Below are 17,508 nucleotides of genomic sequence, written 5' to 3'. Positions count from 1 at the left end.
ATTGAGTTATGTATCTACTGTGGAGATATTTTTAATGTCTTGTGATTTGCTATGTGATGTTCAAGCCTTGTTAATACTTGCAAAAATTCCTAAATTTATGAGTTGACTAACTTCAGCCTCCTTTGAATTTTATTGTCTGTTTATTTTAACTTATCTCACCCTGACCTGGCCTTAATCAAACTTCCCCAGTTGGCCTTTTTGACTGTCTATTATTAACATACGCCTAGATTAAGAGTTTTGCGCTTGTAACAACCCAGACATACAAAGTCTCGTTATTACTGTTATAAGTAGATTTACTAAGTTACTTTTAGTCATAGTAGAATTAGGCCTCAGTAATGTAACAATTCATATCATAAATTGTTTAAATTTAGGTGTGTAATCCCAAGCATAAATATATACAAGTAGGTTCTGACACCTGTATAAAGTACTTAGGATGTTAATATAGTTATTTACTAGCTCAGTGTCAATATCTGGATGACACTAAAACTAGCAAGACAACATGGTGGATAGAATGGATGTATGGTAAGTGATCACACAGATATGATGAGCTAGGTAGATACTGATATGTAAGGTGAGTGATACTACTGAAATAACATGAGACAAGTAAAAAGTCAAAGATCGTTACCAATCGTAGTAGTTGTACCAGAGTTGCCTGTGGCTGAGAGCGATGTTACAGTTACAGAGCAGAGCGGTGTAAAGTAGCAGAGAGCAGCCGGAGAGATGTTTGCAGCGTGGGGTTGCGGATGAATCTGATGCGGCCGTCGGTGACGTCACCCGCCAAACAGCTGAGCGTGTAGAATCTGGAGTTGAAACAACCCGTGCTGGGAGAGGTGACAGAAGGATCCGGTACAGCGGTACTTGCTGAAAATAAGAAGTTCTGATGCGGAAGGTCAGAGAAAGTCTCAGCAAGAGACTTAAAGCATAAGTTGGGACAAAAGTATCCGAAGTTATCGGAGAGGCTAGTATCTCTGTAGTTAGGACATTCAATACCAAGCAATGTTACTAAACAGAGGTGTGCCTAATAAAGGTGTTGCAGAATGAGACTGAGGCTGAAAGGATTAACCCATCATTACCCATAAGGATGTGACAGAGGGGTCCCCCAAAATGAACCACTCTGGGGTTCAAGGATGTGGCCTGTCCGGGTTACGCCGATGAAAGATAGAAATGAGTCTTGGGGCGGACAGGTTAACGGAAGGCTCCCAGGAATCATCTTCAGATGAATACCCTTTCCAACGTATTAAGTACTGCAAGCGGCCAGAAACTCTTCTTGAGTCTAATATCTTCTCCACCTCAAATTCACAATCTGGAATAATAGGGACCTGAGTAGTAGAACTTGTAGACGGATTTCTTAATTCTTTGTACGGCTTTAGCAGGTTAACGTGAAAGGTGGGGTGTATCCTATAGTCATCGGGAAGTTGCAAAGTGACTGCATTGGAGTTTATTATCCTTTTTATTGGGAAGGGTCCAATAAAGAACCTATTCAATTTCCTTGTGGGTGTACTGAGACGAAGGTTCCTCGTTGATAACCACACCAGATCTCCAATCATATATTCAGGTGCTGGTCTTCTCCTAAGATTATAGTAAACTTTCTGTCTATCCTGAGCAGTTTTGATATTGTCGGCAAGAATAGAAAAGGTTTCAGCGATACTGTTAGTGGTGTCATTAACTACTGGGCACTGACTGTCATATTGAGGGTTGATATGGAACAGTGGATGAAATCCATAGTTGGCGAAGAACGGAGTGGTCTTGATAGTGGAATGATGAGCGTTGTTATGGGCAAACTCTGCCAAAGGAAGTAGTGATGACCAGTTATCTTGATTTTGCGTGGCAAAACATCTAAGATATTCCTCCAACCACTGATTCGTTCGCTCCGTTTGACCGTTAGTCTGGGGATGGTATGCGGTACTTAAACGTTGTTCAATGGAAAGAGCCTTACAGAGTTCTCTCCACATTCTAGAAGTAAATTGCGTTCCTCTGTCTGTGGTGATTGACAGAGGCAGCCCATGTAGTTTTATGACATTATCAATAAGTAGGGATGCGGATTCCATAGAGGTAGGCAGTTTGTGAAACGGAATGAAGTGTGCCATCTTCGTGAACAAATCAACAACCACCATGATGGTGGTGTTATTGCTGGATTTTGGTAGCTCAACTATAAAGTCAGCAGCTATATGAGTCCAAGGTTTTTCAGGTATGGGTAAGGAGAGTAGATATCCAACCGGCTTGTGTTTTTCAATCTTGCAGGTAGTGCAGATGTCACAAGACTGAATGTATTTCTGTATATCTGTGGACATATGTGGCCACCAGTAAGATCTCTTAGTAAGTTCTAAGGTCCTTTGTACCCCTGGGTGTCCTGTTAAGGTTGAATCATGCATGGCTTTAAGTATAGAGTTTCTTAGAGAGGGAGGTACATATACTTTATTGTCTTTATGGTATAACCCGTCACTACCTCTTTTTAGCAAGTGTTGAGGCAGTGTAATATCAGTTTGCTGATGTTCTTGGAAGGAAAATCCTTCATTAAATAGTAATCCAAGTGATTCTTGAAAGCAGTGATCTGGAATGATAGTTCCATATGGTGGTTGTACAGTAGGTATTTCTGGTAGTCTTGAAAGAATGTCAGCTTTTTTATTTTTTGATGCGGGTCTATAAGTTATGTTATATGTGAACCTTGAAAAGAAGAGACTCCATCTGACTTGTCTAGAAGTCAATGTCCTATGGGTTTTAAGGTATTGGAGGTTTCTATGATCTGTATAAATTTGGATTGGTTTGTCAGTACCCTCTAGGAGATGCCTCCAATGCTCTAGAGCAGCTTTCATGGCAAGTAGCTCCTTCTCTCCAATATGATAATTTAATTCTGAAGCTGTTAGAACTCTAGAATAGAATGCAATAGGGTGTATGGGTTCTTCAGGTGAGGGGCGTTGGGATAGGATGGCGCCAATAGCGTAGTGGGAGGCGTCAACCTCTAAAATATATTGGAGGTTTGATTTGGGAAAAGAAAGTATGGGTGCTGTAGTGAAACATGTTTTCAAATACTGGAAAACTTTGTTTGTGTTTTGTGACCATATGAATGGAGTTTGGTTCTTTGTTAGTTCTGTTAAGGGTTTAGTTATGCTAGCAAAATTCCTTATAAATTTTCGGTAGAAATTAGAAAAACCTAAAAACTTCTGAACGTCTTTCTTCGTTTTTGGGATTGGCCAGTTTAGTATAGTTGAAACCTTGTCGGTTTCCATGGAGATACCCTGTGGTGTAATGTGGTATCCCAGAAATGTAATCTCCTGAGAATGGAAGATACACTTCTCTAGTTTCACGTACAAGTGATGTGCCTGTAGCCTAGAAAGTACAGTTCTGACTAACTTAATGTGTTCATCAATGTTAGATGAATAAATTAATATGTCGTCTAGGTAAATCACCATTGACATATCAAGAAGATCTCTGAATATATCATTTATGAACCTTTGAAAGGTAGCAGGGGCGTTACAGAGCCCGAAAGGCATTACGGTGTATTCGTATAATCCATAACGGGTTCTGAACGCCGTAAGCCATTCATCACCTGGTCTAATTCTTATCAGATTATATGCACCCCTTAAGTCAAGCTTTGTAAATATAGATGCTCCCCTAAGATGTTCTATTAACTCCGGAATCAAAGGAAGGGGGTAACGGTTTTTAACAGTTCTTTTATTTAATTCCCTATAGTCTACAATTGGACGCAGGGAATGATCTTTGTTTTTAACAAAAAAGATACCTGCTCCTGCTGGAGAGGTGGAAGGTCTTATAAACCCTTTCCGTAAGTTTTCGTTTATATATGTTTTTAAATGAGATAACTCATTTTCAGATAATGGAAAAATGTGGCCATAGGGAATGTCTGATCCCGGGATTAAATCTATTGGGCAATCATATGGCCTATGTGGAGGGAGAGTTTCGGCCTCTCTTTTACAGAAAACTTGCTCAAATTCTTTGTATTGTTGTGGTATTTGAACCTCTGTGACTGACAGTATTTGTGTATTTGGTGTACATGTAGATTGACAATATGGGGAGTTAAAATGCACAGTGTTGGAATCCCATATTATCGTGGGTTGGTGTAACCTAAGCCATTTTAACCCAAGTATTAAGGAATAGATGGGTGAAGTAAGTACATCAAAAGTTATGTACTCGCGGTGGTTATTATGTGTTGTTACCAGTATGGGAACTGTCTGGTGTGTTATAGGCCCTGACTCAAGTTGTTTACCGTCAATAAGGCGCACCAGAACAGGTTTTTGCTTCTTAACAAGAGGTATTTTATTAAACTTGGCGAGTGCATAATCAATATAACTGGAATATGCGCCAGAGTCAATGACAGCTTCAGAGCTGAGGCGGCAGTGGTCCCACTGCAAAGAAATTGGAATAGTACAGTTTGTTACCTGGGAGTTGGTAATTTTCAAAGTTAACAATGTATCAGAGTTCTTACCCTTTTTAGTTCTTTTAAGTACTGGGCAAGTGGAAACATCATGTTCCTTTGAAGCACAGTATAGACATAGATGGTTAAGTCTTCTTCTGTTTTTCTCCTCTAAAGTGAGAGGTCCCTTGATGGCACCGATATCCATTGGCTCCTCTATACCCTTTAGTTGCAAAGAACTTCGGGGTTCATGGTATTTAATATTGGTGTCATGAGAAACTTTTTCCTGTTTTCTCTCTCTAATCCTGTGATCAATCTTTATGCTTAGTTGCATTAAACCTTCCAAATTATCTGGTAAGTCTAATCTTGCAAATTCATCTTTAATTTGTTCTGAGAGTCCTAGTCTGAACTGACTTTTTAGGGAAACTTGATTCCAGCCTGAATCTAATTGCCAGATTTTAAACTCAGAAATGTAATCTTCCACAGCTCTTTTATTTTGCTTCAGATTCCTGAGTTTGTGCTCTGCAGTGCTTTGTCTATGGGGGTCCTCATATAAGGAAGATAAGGAACTGAGGAAGTCATCAAATGAATTTAGCATAGGACTATTTTGTTCGTAAAGTGAATCTGCCCAAACCCTGGGTTCACCCCTTAAATAGGAAATCATTGTTAAAACCTTGATTTTGTCAGTTGCAAAGGTTTTTGGTTTTAAGGTAAAGAATAAAGTACAAGCATTAATGAACTGTCTAAATTGCGTCCTGTCACCACTAAACTTATCAGGTGGACTAACAGGGGCCTCTGGTGGAGTGTCAGTGTGATGAGGTGCTGGGGTAAGCCCTTCTTTAATTATATTTTTCAAGGTTTGGTTTTCTATTTGTAAATCTCTTAGGCCTAAATTTAATTGATCCACCTTTTGGCCTAGAGTGACCACATAATTAGAGAGCTCTGCAGGATTCATTACACCAATATAACTTTTTTGGGCTTGGTATTCCTGTAACAACCCAGACATACAAAGTCTCGTTATTACTATTATAAGTAGATTTACTAAGTTACTTTTAGTCATAGTAGAATTAGGCCTCAGTAATGTAACAATTCATATCATAAATTGTTTAAATTTAGGTGTGTAATCCCAAGCATAAATATATACAAGTAGGTTCTGACACCTGTATAAAGTACTTAGGATGTTAATATAGTTATTTACTAGCTCAGTGTCAATATCTGGATGACACTAAAACTAGCAAGACAACATGGTGGATAGAATGGATGTATGGTAAGTGATCACACAGATATGATGAGCTAGGTAGATACTGATATGTAAGGTGAGTGATACTACTGAAATAACATGAGACAAGTAAAAAGTCAAAGATCGTTACCAATCGTAGTAGTTGTACCAGAGTTGCCTGTGGCTGAGAGCGATGTTACAGTTACAGAGCAGAGCGGTGTAAAGTAGCAGAGAGCAGCCGGAGAGATGTTTGCAGCGTGGGGTTGCGGATGAATCTGATGCGGCCGTCGGTGACGTCACCCGCCAAACAGCTGAGCGTGTAGAATCTGGAGTTGAAACAACCCGTGCTGGGAGAGGTGACAGAAGGATCCGGTACAGCGGTACTTGCTGAAAATAAGAAGTTCTGATGCGGAAGGTCAGAGAAAGTCTCAGCAAGAGACTTAAAGCATAAGTTGGGACAAAAGTATCCGAAGTTATCGGAGAGGCTAGTATCTCTGTAGTTAGGACATTCAATACCAAGCAATGTTACTAAACAGAGGTGTGCCTAATAAAGGTGTTGCAGAATGAGACTGAGGCTGAAAGGATTAACCCATCATTACCCATAAGGATGTGACAGCGCTATAGAGGGTGCGAAATGAATGCAACAAAAGTTGCATTATTTCACCCTCCATAGCGCTGCCATTACGAGTTTCTAAAAAGCCTCTTTGTGCGTGCGATATGGTGGAGATAAGCTCCATACCGCACAAAATCCAGGGGCTGCTTTGACGTGCTCATGCACGCTTTTCCCCATAGACATCAATAGGGAGAAGGTGTTAGAAAAAAAACACCTGAAGTGCGGAATGGTGATCGCAGTAACGCAACCCCATTGATGTCTATGGGGAAAAAAGTTACGTTTAAACCTAACACCCTAACACCCTAGTTTAAACACCCCTAATCTGCCACCCCCGACATCGTCGACACCGAAATAAAGTTATTAACCTCTAATCTGCCGCTCCCGACATTGCCGCCACTAACAAAAGATATTAACCCCTATACTGCCGCTCCCCGACATCGCCACTACTACTAAAAGTTATTAACCCCTATTCCGCCGCTCCTCGACATTGCCACCACTAATAATTGTTATTTACCTCTATTCCTGCCGCTCCCTGACAATGCTGCCACTATAATAAATTTATTAACCTCTAAACCTCTGGCCTCCCACATCACCGCCACTAAATAAACCTATTAACCCCGCCCTAAACCGCCAGCCCCTAAAACCCTAAAACTAACAACCCCCTAACTTTATATTAAAATTACAATATCCCTATCTTAAAATAAATAAAAACTTACCTGTGAAATTATTATAAATTAACCTAACATTACTATTATACTAAAATTAAAATAACTAACAATTCAAAAAATTATTTTTGATAATTTTGTTTGTTGTTTTTCGTAATTTAGTGTTTGTTATTTTTCGTAATTTAGTAATTTTTTTAGTAGTGTTAGTTTTTTTTTAAATGTGTAATTTAGTTTTTTTGAATTGGTAGTTATTTTAATTTTAGTATAATAGTTTAGGATAATGTTAGGTTAATTGTTAGTTTAAACTTAGTTTTTTTTTAATTTCACAGGTAAGTTTTTATTTACTTTAAGATAGGGATATTGTAATTTTAATTTAATGTTAGGGGGTGATAGGTTTAAGGGTTAATTGTTTAATTTATTAGTGGGGATGGGGGGGGCTGTCAGTTTAGGGGTTAATAGATTTATTTAGTAGTGGCAATGTGGGGGCTGGCAGTTTAGGGGTTAATGGGTTTTGTTAGTGTTGGCGGTGTCTGGGAGTGGCGGAATAGGGGTTAATAACTTTATTATATTGGCAGGGATGTGGGCGGGCGGGAGATTAGGGGTTAATAGCTTTATTATAGTGTTTGCAATGCGGGAGGGTGGCAGTTTAAGGGTTAATAGGTAGTTTATGGGTGTTAGTGTACTTTGTAACAGTTTAGTTATGAGTTTTGGGAAACATTTTTGTTACACAAAATCCATAACTACTGCTCTCAGATGGCGGAATGGATTGTGTCGGTATAGGCTGTAACGCAAGCATTATAGCCTCACCGCACAACCTGAAATCCCAAACAAAAACATAATTTTTTTTGAGTGCAGGATTGCCGTTGCATCATAGGCTAAAATGCAACATCAAAAATGTGTTACTAGTCATTCGTTTGACAAACAAATAAGAATCTTGAAATATTTTGGATGACACTTGTACACTACAGGAAATAAAAGTATTAATAAATACAATATGAATTCATACATTCATGTGTTCATTCATTCATTCAAACATTTTAAAGAATGAATGAACACATTTTGTATTGATCATTTGTTTCCTTACGGTAATAAATGAATGTTGGACAAATATTTTGCACGTCATCTACAGTATCAACTAATTAACATTAGCAGGAAGTAGCTATCATTCAAGGACCAGTAGTAGGAGGTGTATATCAGCAAGAGTGTGTCAATAGGAAGTACACACCTGTTACTGCTTTATTGGTACATTTCATGCAACATGTTGAGACGCTTCTCTTTTACATGGATGACAGAGAATTGAGTACAGTGTTCTCTTAATCAAAGTTAATGTGCTTAGTTTTGTTGCGCATATCTCATAATATATAATGTAGTATTTTTTAGTTAATTTTTATACTTTTGGCTTTTTCTTTATTTGTTTTCCTTTTTACTATATTTATATATTTTCTTACATTGTCAAAAATTATATTACATAAATATATATATATATATATATATATATATATATATATGATAAATACAGCAGTATACTGTTACATAGCACACATATTACAACATAGCTGAAATGCTCACTCAGTTATTATGAAATACAATAAATGTATCTTCTAAAGCAATTTTTCATGTCCTCATTTATCAAAACCACAAAAGTATGTAAAAGAGATCTCGTATTTTGCTTTTGTTACCTGTTCCATGCACCATTCGTACAAATAATTAGGTGTCCAGTAGAGCAAAGACATTAAAGTGGTTTGTCTGATTGGAGAACTCTTTGAATTTACAGTGAATAGAAACAAAAACTTGACTTTTCAAGTATTTGGGGCATATTTAACAATGTGCAAGCGGACATGATACCAAGTAGCGTATCATGTCTGCTGCTCGTCAATAAATGCTGAAAGCATACGCTGTGAACTGCTGGCGCAATGCCGCCCCCTGCAGATTTGCAGCCAATCAGTGGCTAGCAGGGGGTGTCAATCAACCCGATCGTATTTGAGCAGGCGGACAAGTTATAGAGCAGCGGTCTTTTGACTGCTGCTTCATAATTTCTGTTTCCAGCGAGCCTTCTCAAGCTTCATACGGAGCTTGATAAATATGCCCCTTTGTATCTTCTTTCATTCATATATATTTTTCTGAATAAATATTGTTTTTTTTAGGTTTTTTTTTAAAAGCAGATCAAAATATTGTCAAGAAGACGCATGGATATGCCATTATTCTCCTAGGCTAAATATTTATTATTCTTAAACTAAATATAGCTGTTTCGGCATTTTTTCTGAACAAATATCACTACAGAACAGTTTTTAGAACAAAATGAGAAAGTTTTACTTGCAGACATACAATAAATCTTTATTATTAAATCCCACTTTTATCATTTCACTATGCAGTAATGCAATGTTTTTAAATGAAATGCAAGACATTCATGTCACTCATCTCTATTCAAACTCGTATAAAATTAATTACATTTGCATTGTAGAACAGCTGGATGCTGCCTTTATAGGGACATTTAAATTACTCAGGAATAAAATTCCATGTCATAGAAGTTTACTTTTACATAAATTATTTTTTTTAGAGAAAGCAAAAACATGTTTAAGTAAGACCATGAATACATTATTATATTACAGAGAGTGAAATTGAAAATCACTCAACTACATTCTAAAATTGTAAATAATTTGCAATTATTCAACTACATTCTATCAAACTGTATGTATATTGCATGAAATAGATGATGGAGAAAAAAGAAGGGAGATTCCTAGTGCAGATCAGTGAAGTATTCTTGACCCCGTATACAGAACCCAAAGAATAAGGGTACTCACATTTAGTAGCACACCCAATGGTGCAAATGACACAAACTGGAGTATTGTAGTGGCCCGGTGCACATAACCATTAGGCTCCCAGGTATATGAACTCCAAGTGGTCTTTGATGGACGACCGTATAAAAGAGACTCCAAAAGTGCTTTGTTAGATAAAAGGTATTTTTATAAGTTTAAAAGGTACAAAATTATAGAATATATTGGTTAAAACCAACAGTATTATTTGCTATGCGTTTTTTGTAACATTGGGCTAATATGCTTTTTGTATTTTCATATGGTAGTCTACAATGTCTTTGTAAAATTAATTTCTGTTCTGTTTATATTGCATACGCATGTTTATAAACTGTTTGGGTTTAGAACAGGGCTGATTATCAGCCACCTGTGAAAGAGGGAGGCTTCTGGTTCACGATTGGTAGCGGGTGGGTATATAGGAGACATGAGTGCTATCATTATTACATGCCTGATGAAATGGCGCGGTAGACGCGCCATTTCATCAGGCATGTAATAATGATAGCACTCATGTCTCCTATATACCCACCCGCTACCAATCGTGAACCAGAAGCCTCCCTCTTTCACAGGTGGCTGATAATCAGCCCTGTTCTAAACCCAAACAGTTTATAAACATGCGTATGCAATATAAACAGAACAGAAATTAATTTTACAAAGACATTGTAGACTACCATATGAAAATACAAAAAGCATATTAGCCCAATGTTACAAATTGCATAAGTTATAAGTAAATAAACATATGAAAAATATATGGACTATTAGCGATAAAATAAGTATCAAATCATTGTGGCCTACATGTCTGTTTAGCGATCTGACATTCACAGATACCATATATGAATATACAGCATAGGCAATTCGAAAAGAGTGATTAAAGTTAAATCACAGGTGTAGCTAAACTACTAACTGATGCTGAGCATTTGCAGATCATATTAAACAGCCCAAGTACAAAGCAAGTTGTGTATGATGTAAACGAGAACAAACCCACTGGGACAAGCAATAGTCTCGAAGACGATAGAGAGGTGTGGTTCAATGAACCAATAGTGTCTCACTGATGTCAGACACACTTCCCAAAGCAGTTATTGCAGTTATAAGAATACAAAAAACACAATATGTGCTTACTATGTGGCTTTTTGTATTTTCATATGGTAGTCTATAATGTCTTTGTAAAAATAATTTCAGTTCTGTTTATATTGCATAAGCATGTTTATAAACTGCTTGGGTTTAGAACAGGGCGGATTATCATCCACCTGTGTAAGATGGAGGCTTCTGGTTCACGATTGGTAGGGTGGGTATATAGGAGACTCTGAGTGCTATCAGTATTACATGCCTGATGAAACGGCTTGGTAGACGCAGAGAAATGCGTAGCAAATAATACTGTTGGTTTTAACCATTATATTGTATATGTTTGTACCTTTTAAACTTAGAAAAATACCTTTTATCTATCAAAGCACTTTTGGAGTCTCTTTTATATGGTCGTCCATCAAAGACCACTTGGAGTTCATACACCTGGGGGTCTAATGGTTATGTGCACTGGGCCACTACCATAGTCCAGTTTGTGTCATTGGCACCATTGAGTACCCTTATTCTTTGGGTTCTGTATACGGGGTCAAGAATACCTCACTGATCTGCACTAGGAGTCGCCCTTCTTATTTCTACATCATAGATTTCTGAATCCAGCCTTGATTCTGGAAGGAGCAGCCCATATTTGTACATAGTTTACTGGGACACTACAAGTTCTCAGGCCGCTTTCCTAGGCATTATCTTTGCCTTCTCACATTGCGAGTATAATTCTACAAATGATATGAAATACATGGTAATATTAAACTAGGTAAACCTTGGACCAAATACCTTGGGCTCCATTTATTAAGCAGCGGATGCTACTTCAGAGCCAAATCGTTTCTGGTTCCACAGAAATGTAAATTTAGAAGCAGCGGTCGTAAGACCTTTTAGGTGGCGGACTGAAATCATCCCGATCTGATATGATCGGGATGATTGAGACCCCTGCTAGTGGACGATTGGTCGCCTGGAAGCAGGGGGCGGCATTGCACAAGCATTTCACTAGAAATGATTATGCAATGTTAAATGCCAACAGCATATGCTGTCGGCATTTAGCGAGGTTGAGCAGACATGATTCGGTACAGCAAATCATGTCCTCTTGCCTCTTGTTAAATTTACCCCCTTGAGTGAAAGGGATTCTGATCATGCAACTGGGGTTTAAAAAAGGGGCATTTATATTAGTCATTATTTGATAATAGGGGATTAGCTCAGTGCAAGGGGGATAGCCTGGCTTTGTCCACTGGAAAAAGCACACATCATCCCTATTGCCTTAGGTTTTGGTTGGTGTGTGGTAGGACTATTTACCTGTAGCTTTTCAGATCAAAACTGTGGATTTCTTTCAAACAGTGGATTATTTAACTAAGAGTAATTTGGGGGTGTTCAAGCTGAACTTTTTTTTAGTTTAGTTACCTCTCTTTTTATTTTACTCTTCTTGGATATGCATGGATCAGGTACCCCAATAGATTTTATCAATCCTTGCTGGAACCCTGAGAACATACCTCTTTGTTCTTTGGATATCTTAGATATAACAACAGGAATATTATGTTCTGCTCCTCCCTGGAAAAGAAAAATATATAAATAAACATTAAAATGGCGAAATGACAAATCAATTAAATATAAGTCAGTATATGCTCAACAATGTAAATCATATTGTACAGCAATACTGTTGGCTATGATGCATCTTAAATCAACATTTTTTTATTTTTCTGAATAGATCTACATCAATAACTAGGTAAACTTATTATGGTTCAGTAAAATAGCTGCTAATGATGGCTTAACTTCTTTATATATGGCTTAAAACATTAAAAAAAATAATCAAATACTCCTGAAATATTAGTTATGATTTTCTGCAGATTTTATCATAAATGTTATTTCTCATATTACTAAATAATTGTCTGATGAGGTTATTTAATGTACATCATTGTCAGTGATGGCAGCTAAGGACCCTCATTCCATGAATACATTAACATAGCACAATTCTTTAATGTATTATTTGCTGAGCAATTTACATAAGTAATTCTAAAATCTTTCCCACTGCCTTTGCAATATGCAATACAGCATTTCTAGGTTTGTACAGTAAGTCTAAGAATGCATAATATTACACTATTGAAACCTGCTTGTAGTGATACTAAAGCTTAACATTAAAATAATTCTCCCTCTTCACTTGTTAAAAAAGTCTATATAAGACTAAACTTTCCAAATTGATTTCACCTAACCTCTATAGTTACTCAATAAACTTTATTGATTTTATATCCTTTCAATATGTTTACAAAAATCACTTTAGACTTGACCTGATCCAACATTTGAAACACAAAGAGTGATTCTGATTTTTATAGTGTGTTTTTAGTTATAAGGTTTAGCACCTTAAAACATCATTAACAGCATACTGTTCCTGTTGTATTGTACACCTGATTCATTATATGCTTCAGTGTTTTCTAAAATCAGCTAATGTTCTGACTGTGAGAGATGCTTTAGAGTTTAATTCTCCAGAGCATGATTTAAAGAAACAATCATCTGAATGTGATGACTTAACACAAAAGTAAATTGTAGGAAGAAATGTCTAAGTAGGAAAACAATAGAATATAAAGGAGAATATTTCTTAAAGCATGGGCATCTACATTTACCTGCAATAGAACATGTTTCAGAGATATGCATACATAATGTGTGTTTGATATGGTTCCTAAAACTCTTAGATCTAGATTTGGAGTTTGGCATTAGCCGTGAAAACCAGCGTTAGAGGCTCCTAACGCTGGTTTTAGGCTACCGCCGGTATTTGGAGTCACTCAAAATAGGGTCTAACGCTCACTTTTCAGCCGCGACTTTTCCATACCGCAGATTCCCTTACGTAAATTGCGTATCCTATCTTTTCAATGGGATCTTTCTAACTCCGGTATTTAGAGTCGTTTCTGAAGTGAGCGTTAGACATCTAACGACAAAACTCCAGCCGCAGGAAAAAAGTCAGTAGTTAAGAGCTTTCTGGGCTAACGCCGGTTTATAAAGCTCTTAACTACTGTACTCTAAAGCAGTGTTTTTCAACCAGTGTGCCGTGGCACACTAGTGTGCTGTGAGAGATCCTCAGGTGTGCCACGGCAGACTGACAACAGTGTGACATATTTTTTAAACTTTGCTTGTTTTTTACTCCCAGTGCAGGGGTAGTTTGTAGGAGGCATGGCATAACAGCACAATACATACAGTATGTGTGTGTTTAGTGTGTGTATATATATATATGCTGTATTAGGCTACAATGTGTGATTTTTTTTAAATTTTGGGATGGTGGTGTGCCACAGGATTTTTTAATGTAAAAAAGTGTGCCACGGCAAAAAAAAGGTTAAAAATCACTGCTCTAAAGTACACTAACACCCATAAACTACCTATGTACCCCTAAACCGAGACCCCCCCCACATCGCCGACACTCGAATAATTTTTTTTAACCCCTAATCTGCCGACCGCCACCTACGTTATCCTTATGTACCCCTAATCTGCTGCCCCTAACACCGCCGACCCCTGTATTATATTTATTAACCCCTAATCTGCCCCCCTCAACGTCACCTCCACCTGCCTACACTTATTAACCCCTAATCTGCCGAGCGGACCTGAGCCCTACTATAATAAAGTTATTAACCCCTAATCCGCCTCACTAACCCTATAATAAATAGTATTAACCCCTAATCTGCCCTCCCTAACATTGCCGACACCTAACTTCAATTATTAACCCCTAATCTGCCGACCGGAGCTCACTGCTATTCTAATAAATGTATTAACCCCTAAAGCTAAGTCTAACCCTAACACTAACACCCCCCTAAGTTAAATATAATTTAAATCTAACAAAATTAATTATCTCTTATTAAATAAATTATTCCTATTTAAAGCTAAATACTTACCTGTAAAATAAATCCTAATATAGCTACTATATAAATTAAAATTATATTATAGCTATTTTAGGATTAATATTTATTTTACAGGTAACTTTGTATTTATTTTAACCAGGTACAATAGCTATTAAATAGTTAAGAACTATTTAATAGCTAAAATAGTTAAAATAATTACAAATTTACCTGTAAAAGAAATCCTACCCTAAGTTACAATTAAACCTAACACTATGCTATCAATAAATTAATTAAATAAACTACCTACAATTACCTACAATTAACCTAACACTACACTATCAATAAATTAATTAAATACAATTCCTACAAATAAATACAATTAAATAAACTTGCTAAAGTACAAAAAATAAAAAAGAACTAAGTTACAAAAAATAAAAAAGTATTTACAAACATAAGAAAATTATTACAACAATTTTAAACTAATTACACCTACTCTAAGCCGCCTAATAAAATAACAAAGCCCCCCAAAATAAAAAAATGCCCTACCCTATTCTAAATAACTAAAGTTCAAAGCTCTTTTACCTTACCAGCCCTGAACAGGGCCCTTTGCGGGGCATGCCCCAAGAAGTTCAGCTCTTTTGCCTGTAAAAGAAAAAATACAATACCCAAGCCCCCCAACATTACAACCCACCACCCACATACCCCTAATCTAACCCAAACCCCCCTTAAATAAGCCTAACACTAAGCCCCTGAAGATCTTCCTACCTTATCTTCACCTCACCGGGTTCAACGATCTGTCCAGAAGAGCTCCTCCGATGTCCTGATCCAAGCCCAAGCGGGGGGCTGAAGAGGTCCATGATCCGGATGAAGTCTTCATCCAAGCGGGAGCTGAAGAGGTCCATGATCCGGATGAAGTCTTCTATCAACGGCATCTTCAATCTTCTTTCTTCCGGATCCATCTTGCAGAACTCCGACGCGGAACATCCTGCTGGCCCGACGGACTAATGACGAATTACGGTTCCTTTAAGGGACGTCATCCAAGATGGCGTCCCTCGAATTCCGATTGGCTGATAGGATTCTATCAGCCAATCGGAATTAAGGTAGGAATATTCTGATTGGCTGATGGAATCAGCCAATCAGAATCAAGTTCAATCCGATTGGCTGATCCAATCAGCCAATCAGATTGAGCTTGCATTCTATTGGCTGATCGGAACAGCCAATAGATTGCGAGCTCAATCTGATTGGCTTATTGAATCAGCCAAACCCCCCTTAAATAAACCTAACACTAAGCCCCTGAAGATCTTCCTACCTTATCTTCACCTCACCGGGTTCAACGATCTGTCCAGAAGAGCTCCTCCGATGTCCTGATCCAAGCCCAAGCGGGGGGCTGAAGAGGTCCATGATCCGGATGAAGTCTTCATCCAAGCGGGAGCTGAAGAGGTCCATGATCCGGATGAAGTCTTCTATCAACGGCATCTTCAATCTTCTTTCTTCCGGATCCATCTTGCAGACCTCCGACGCGGAACATCCTGCTGGCCCGACGGACTAACGACGAATGACGGTTCCTTTAAGGGTGAATTGTAAAGATAAGATGTCCGCAGCCACCAGTACAAAAGCCATCAGCCAACCACATAACAATAGCAAGTAGCGAGCTAAGGTAGCGTTAAGAACCCACAGCATTATTATCAAGATTGTATTTAAACGTCTCTATATCAGTTTCATTGGAGCTACAAACATTAGGATAGTGGAATGGCCTAGACTATAAAATTGAAAATGTGATATACCTGATTTTGGGCACTTGATATTAGAAAACCATAACATATAATAAGTAAACATTGGCTTATGTACATTGTGAAATAGTACAAAAGAACACTCACTGTGGGTATGGAATTATAAAGTGCTCTACCATTAACTTCAAAATGGATAATGAAAAAAGGTTAGCCCTAGTGGTCACTTAACACTAACAAAGATCATAGCAAACAAGAGAGAAATATACAAACATGTATAGACATGGGACCACATTGTTCAAATGAGCCCATTTACAGAAAGTATAAAAGGCTTTGCATACAATATAACCCTAGATGTTAGATATGTCTTTAAATGGCAAGGAACTTATTAATACTTTATATGAAAATACTGAGTGCCTAACCGATAACCATTATGTAAATAATAGTGATACTACCAGGCAAAACAGAAACCTAGTAGTACTATGAAGCTAAATGGAAACATACAAATGAAATGACAGACTGCGTGAGGCCCTCCATAACAGTTTTCTAAAAACAGTAATAACAATCCCAGTAAACCTGGGACACAGAAATTAACACCCATTTTGGTCAATATAATACATTAGTTAACTGAGTACTTAGTAGCACCCAGCCATCTAGAGAAAAAACACTGTCCAGTGTACACTGCCATATGATAGGTATGGGGAAGGCCCAGAACCACTAGGGAGTAATTTTCAGCTGAACTGTAGCTTCATAAACAGGCTTATATAAAACAATACCAATCATGCAATATTAACCAGACCATAAAAACATTGTACAGAATTAGTTACAAATATATTTTTAGCTATAACAGTGATCTAGATAACCACATAGTCATAGTCTAATAGTCTTCTTTATCCTACTCCAGACCGCCAGTCTAAGTAGTGCTCCATGGCCTTAAAAACAGTCTTAGTCCCTGTGTTCAACAGCCGCACATACCAGCTAGTGAGAGCACTATATAGCGACATCAACTCAGCATTAGTCGCCAGTGGACCAGCATTGCCAGTTCTGAACAGCCCACTACACTCAAAATGCAGTTTGCTATTACCCCAAGGGCGCCTTCTCAGGGCCCGATCCACAGCATCTATCGGGTTGATGATGGTCTGGATTGTACAACACCGGACTCGCGATCTGGTCAGTTCCCCATCTTCACCAGATTGAGGCCTCCTGTGTAGATCCGTGTCGACAC

At 37.8% G+C, this 17,508-nt stretch overlaps 1 protein-coding gene across 1 annotated transcript in view; it reads right to left on the bottom strand.

Annotated features, from left to right (window-relative positions):
- The window catches only part of SNTG1 (syntrophin gamma 1), a 710,288-nt gene that overhangs the window by 428,332 nt on the left and 264,448 nt on the right, over positions 1-17,508 (bottom strand). The window contains 1 exon segment of the mRNA XM_053715033.1: positions 12,229-12,286. Coding sequence (XP_053571008.1) covers positions 12,229-12,286 — 58 coding nt within the window.

The sequence above is a fragment of the Bombina bombina genome, chromosome 5, assembly GCF_027579735.1.
Source record: "Bombina bombina isolate aBomBom1 chromosome 5, aBomBom1.pri, whole genome shotgun sequence".
Classification (NCBI taxonomy): domain Eukaryota; kingdom Metazoa; phylum Chordata; class Amphibia; order Anura; family Bombinatoridae; genus Bombina; species Bombina bombina.
This window is presented reverse-complemented; position numbering and strand designations above follow the sequence as displayed.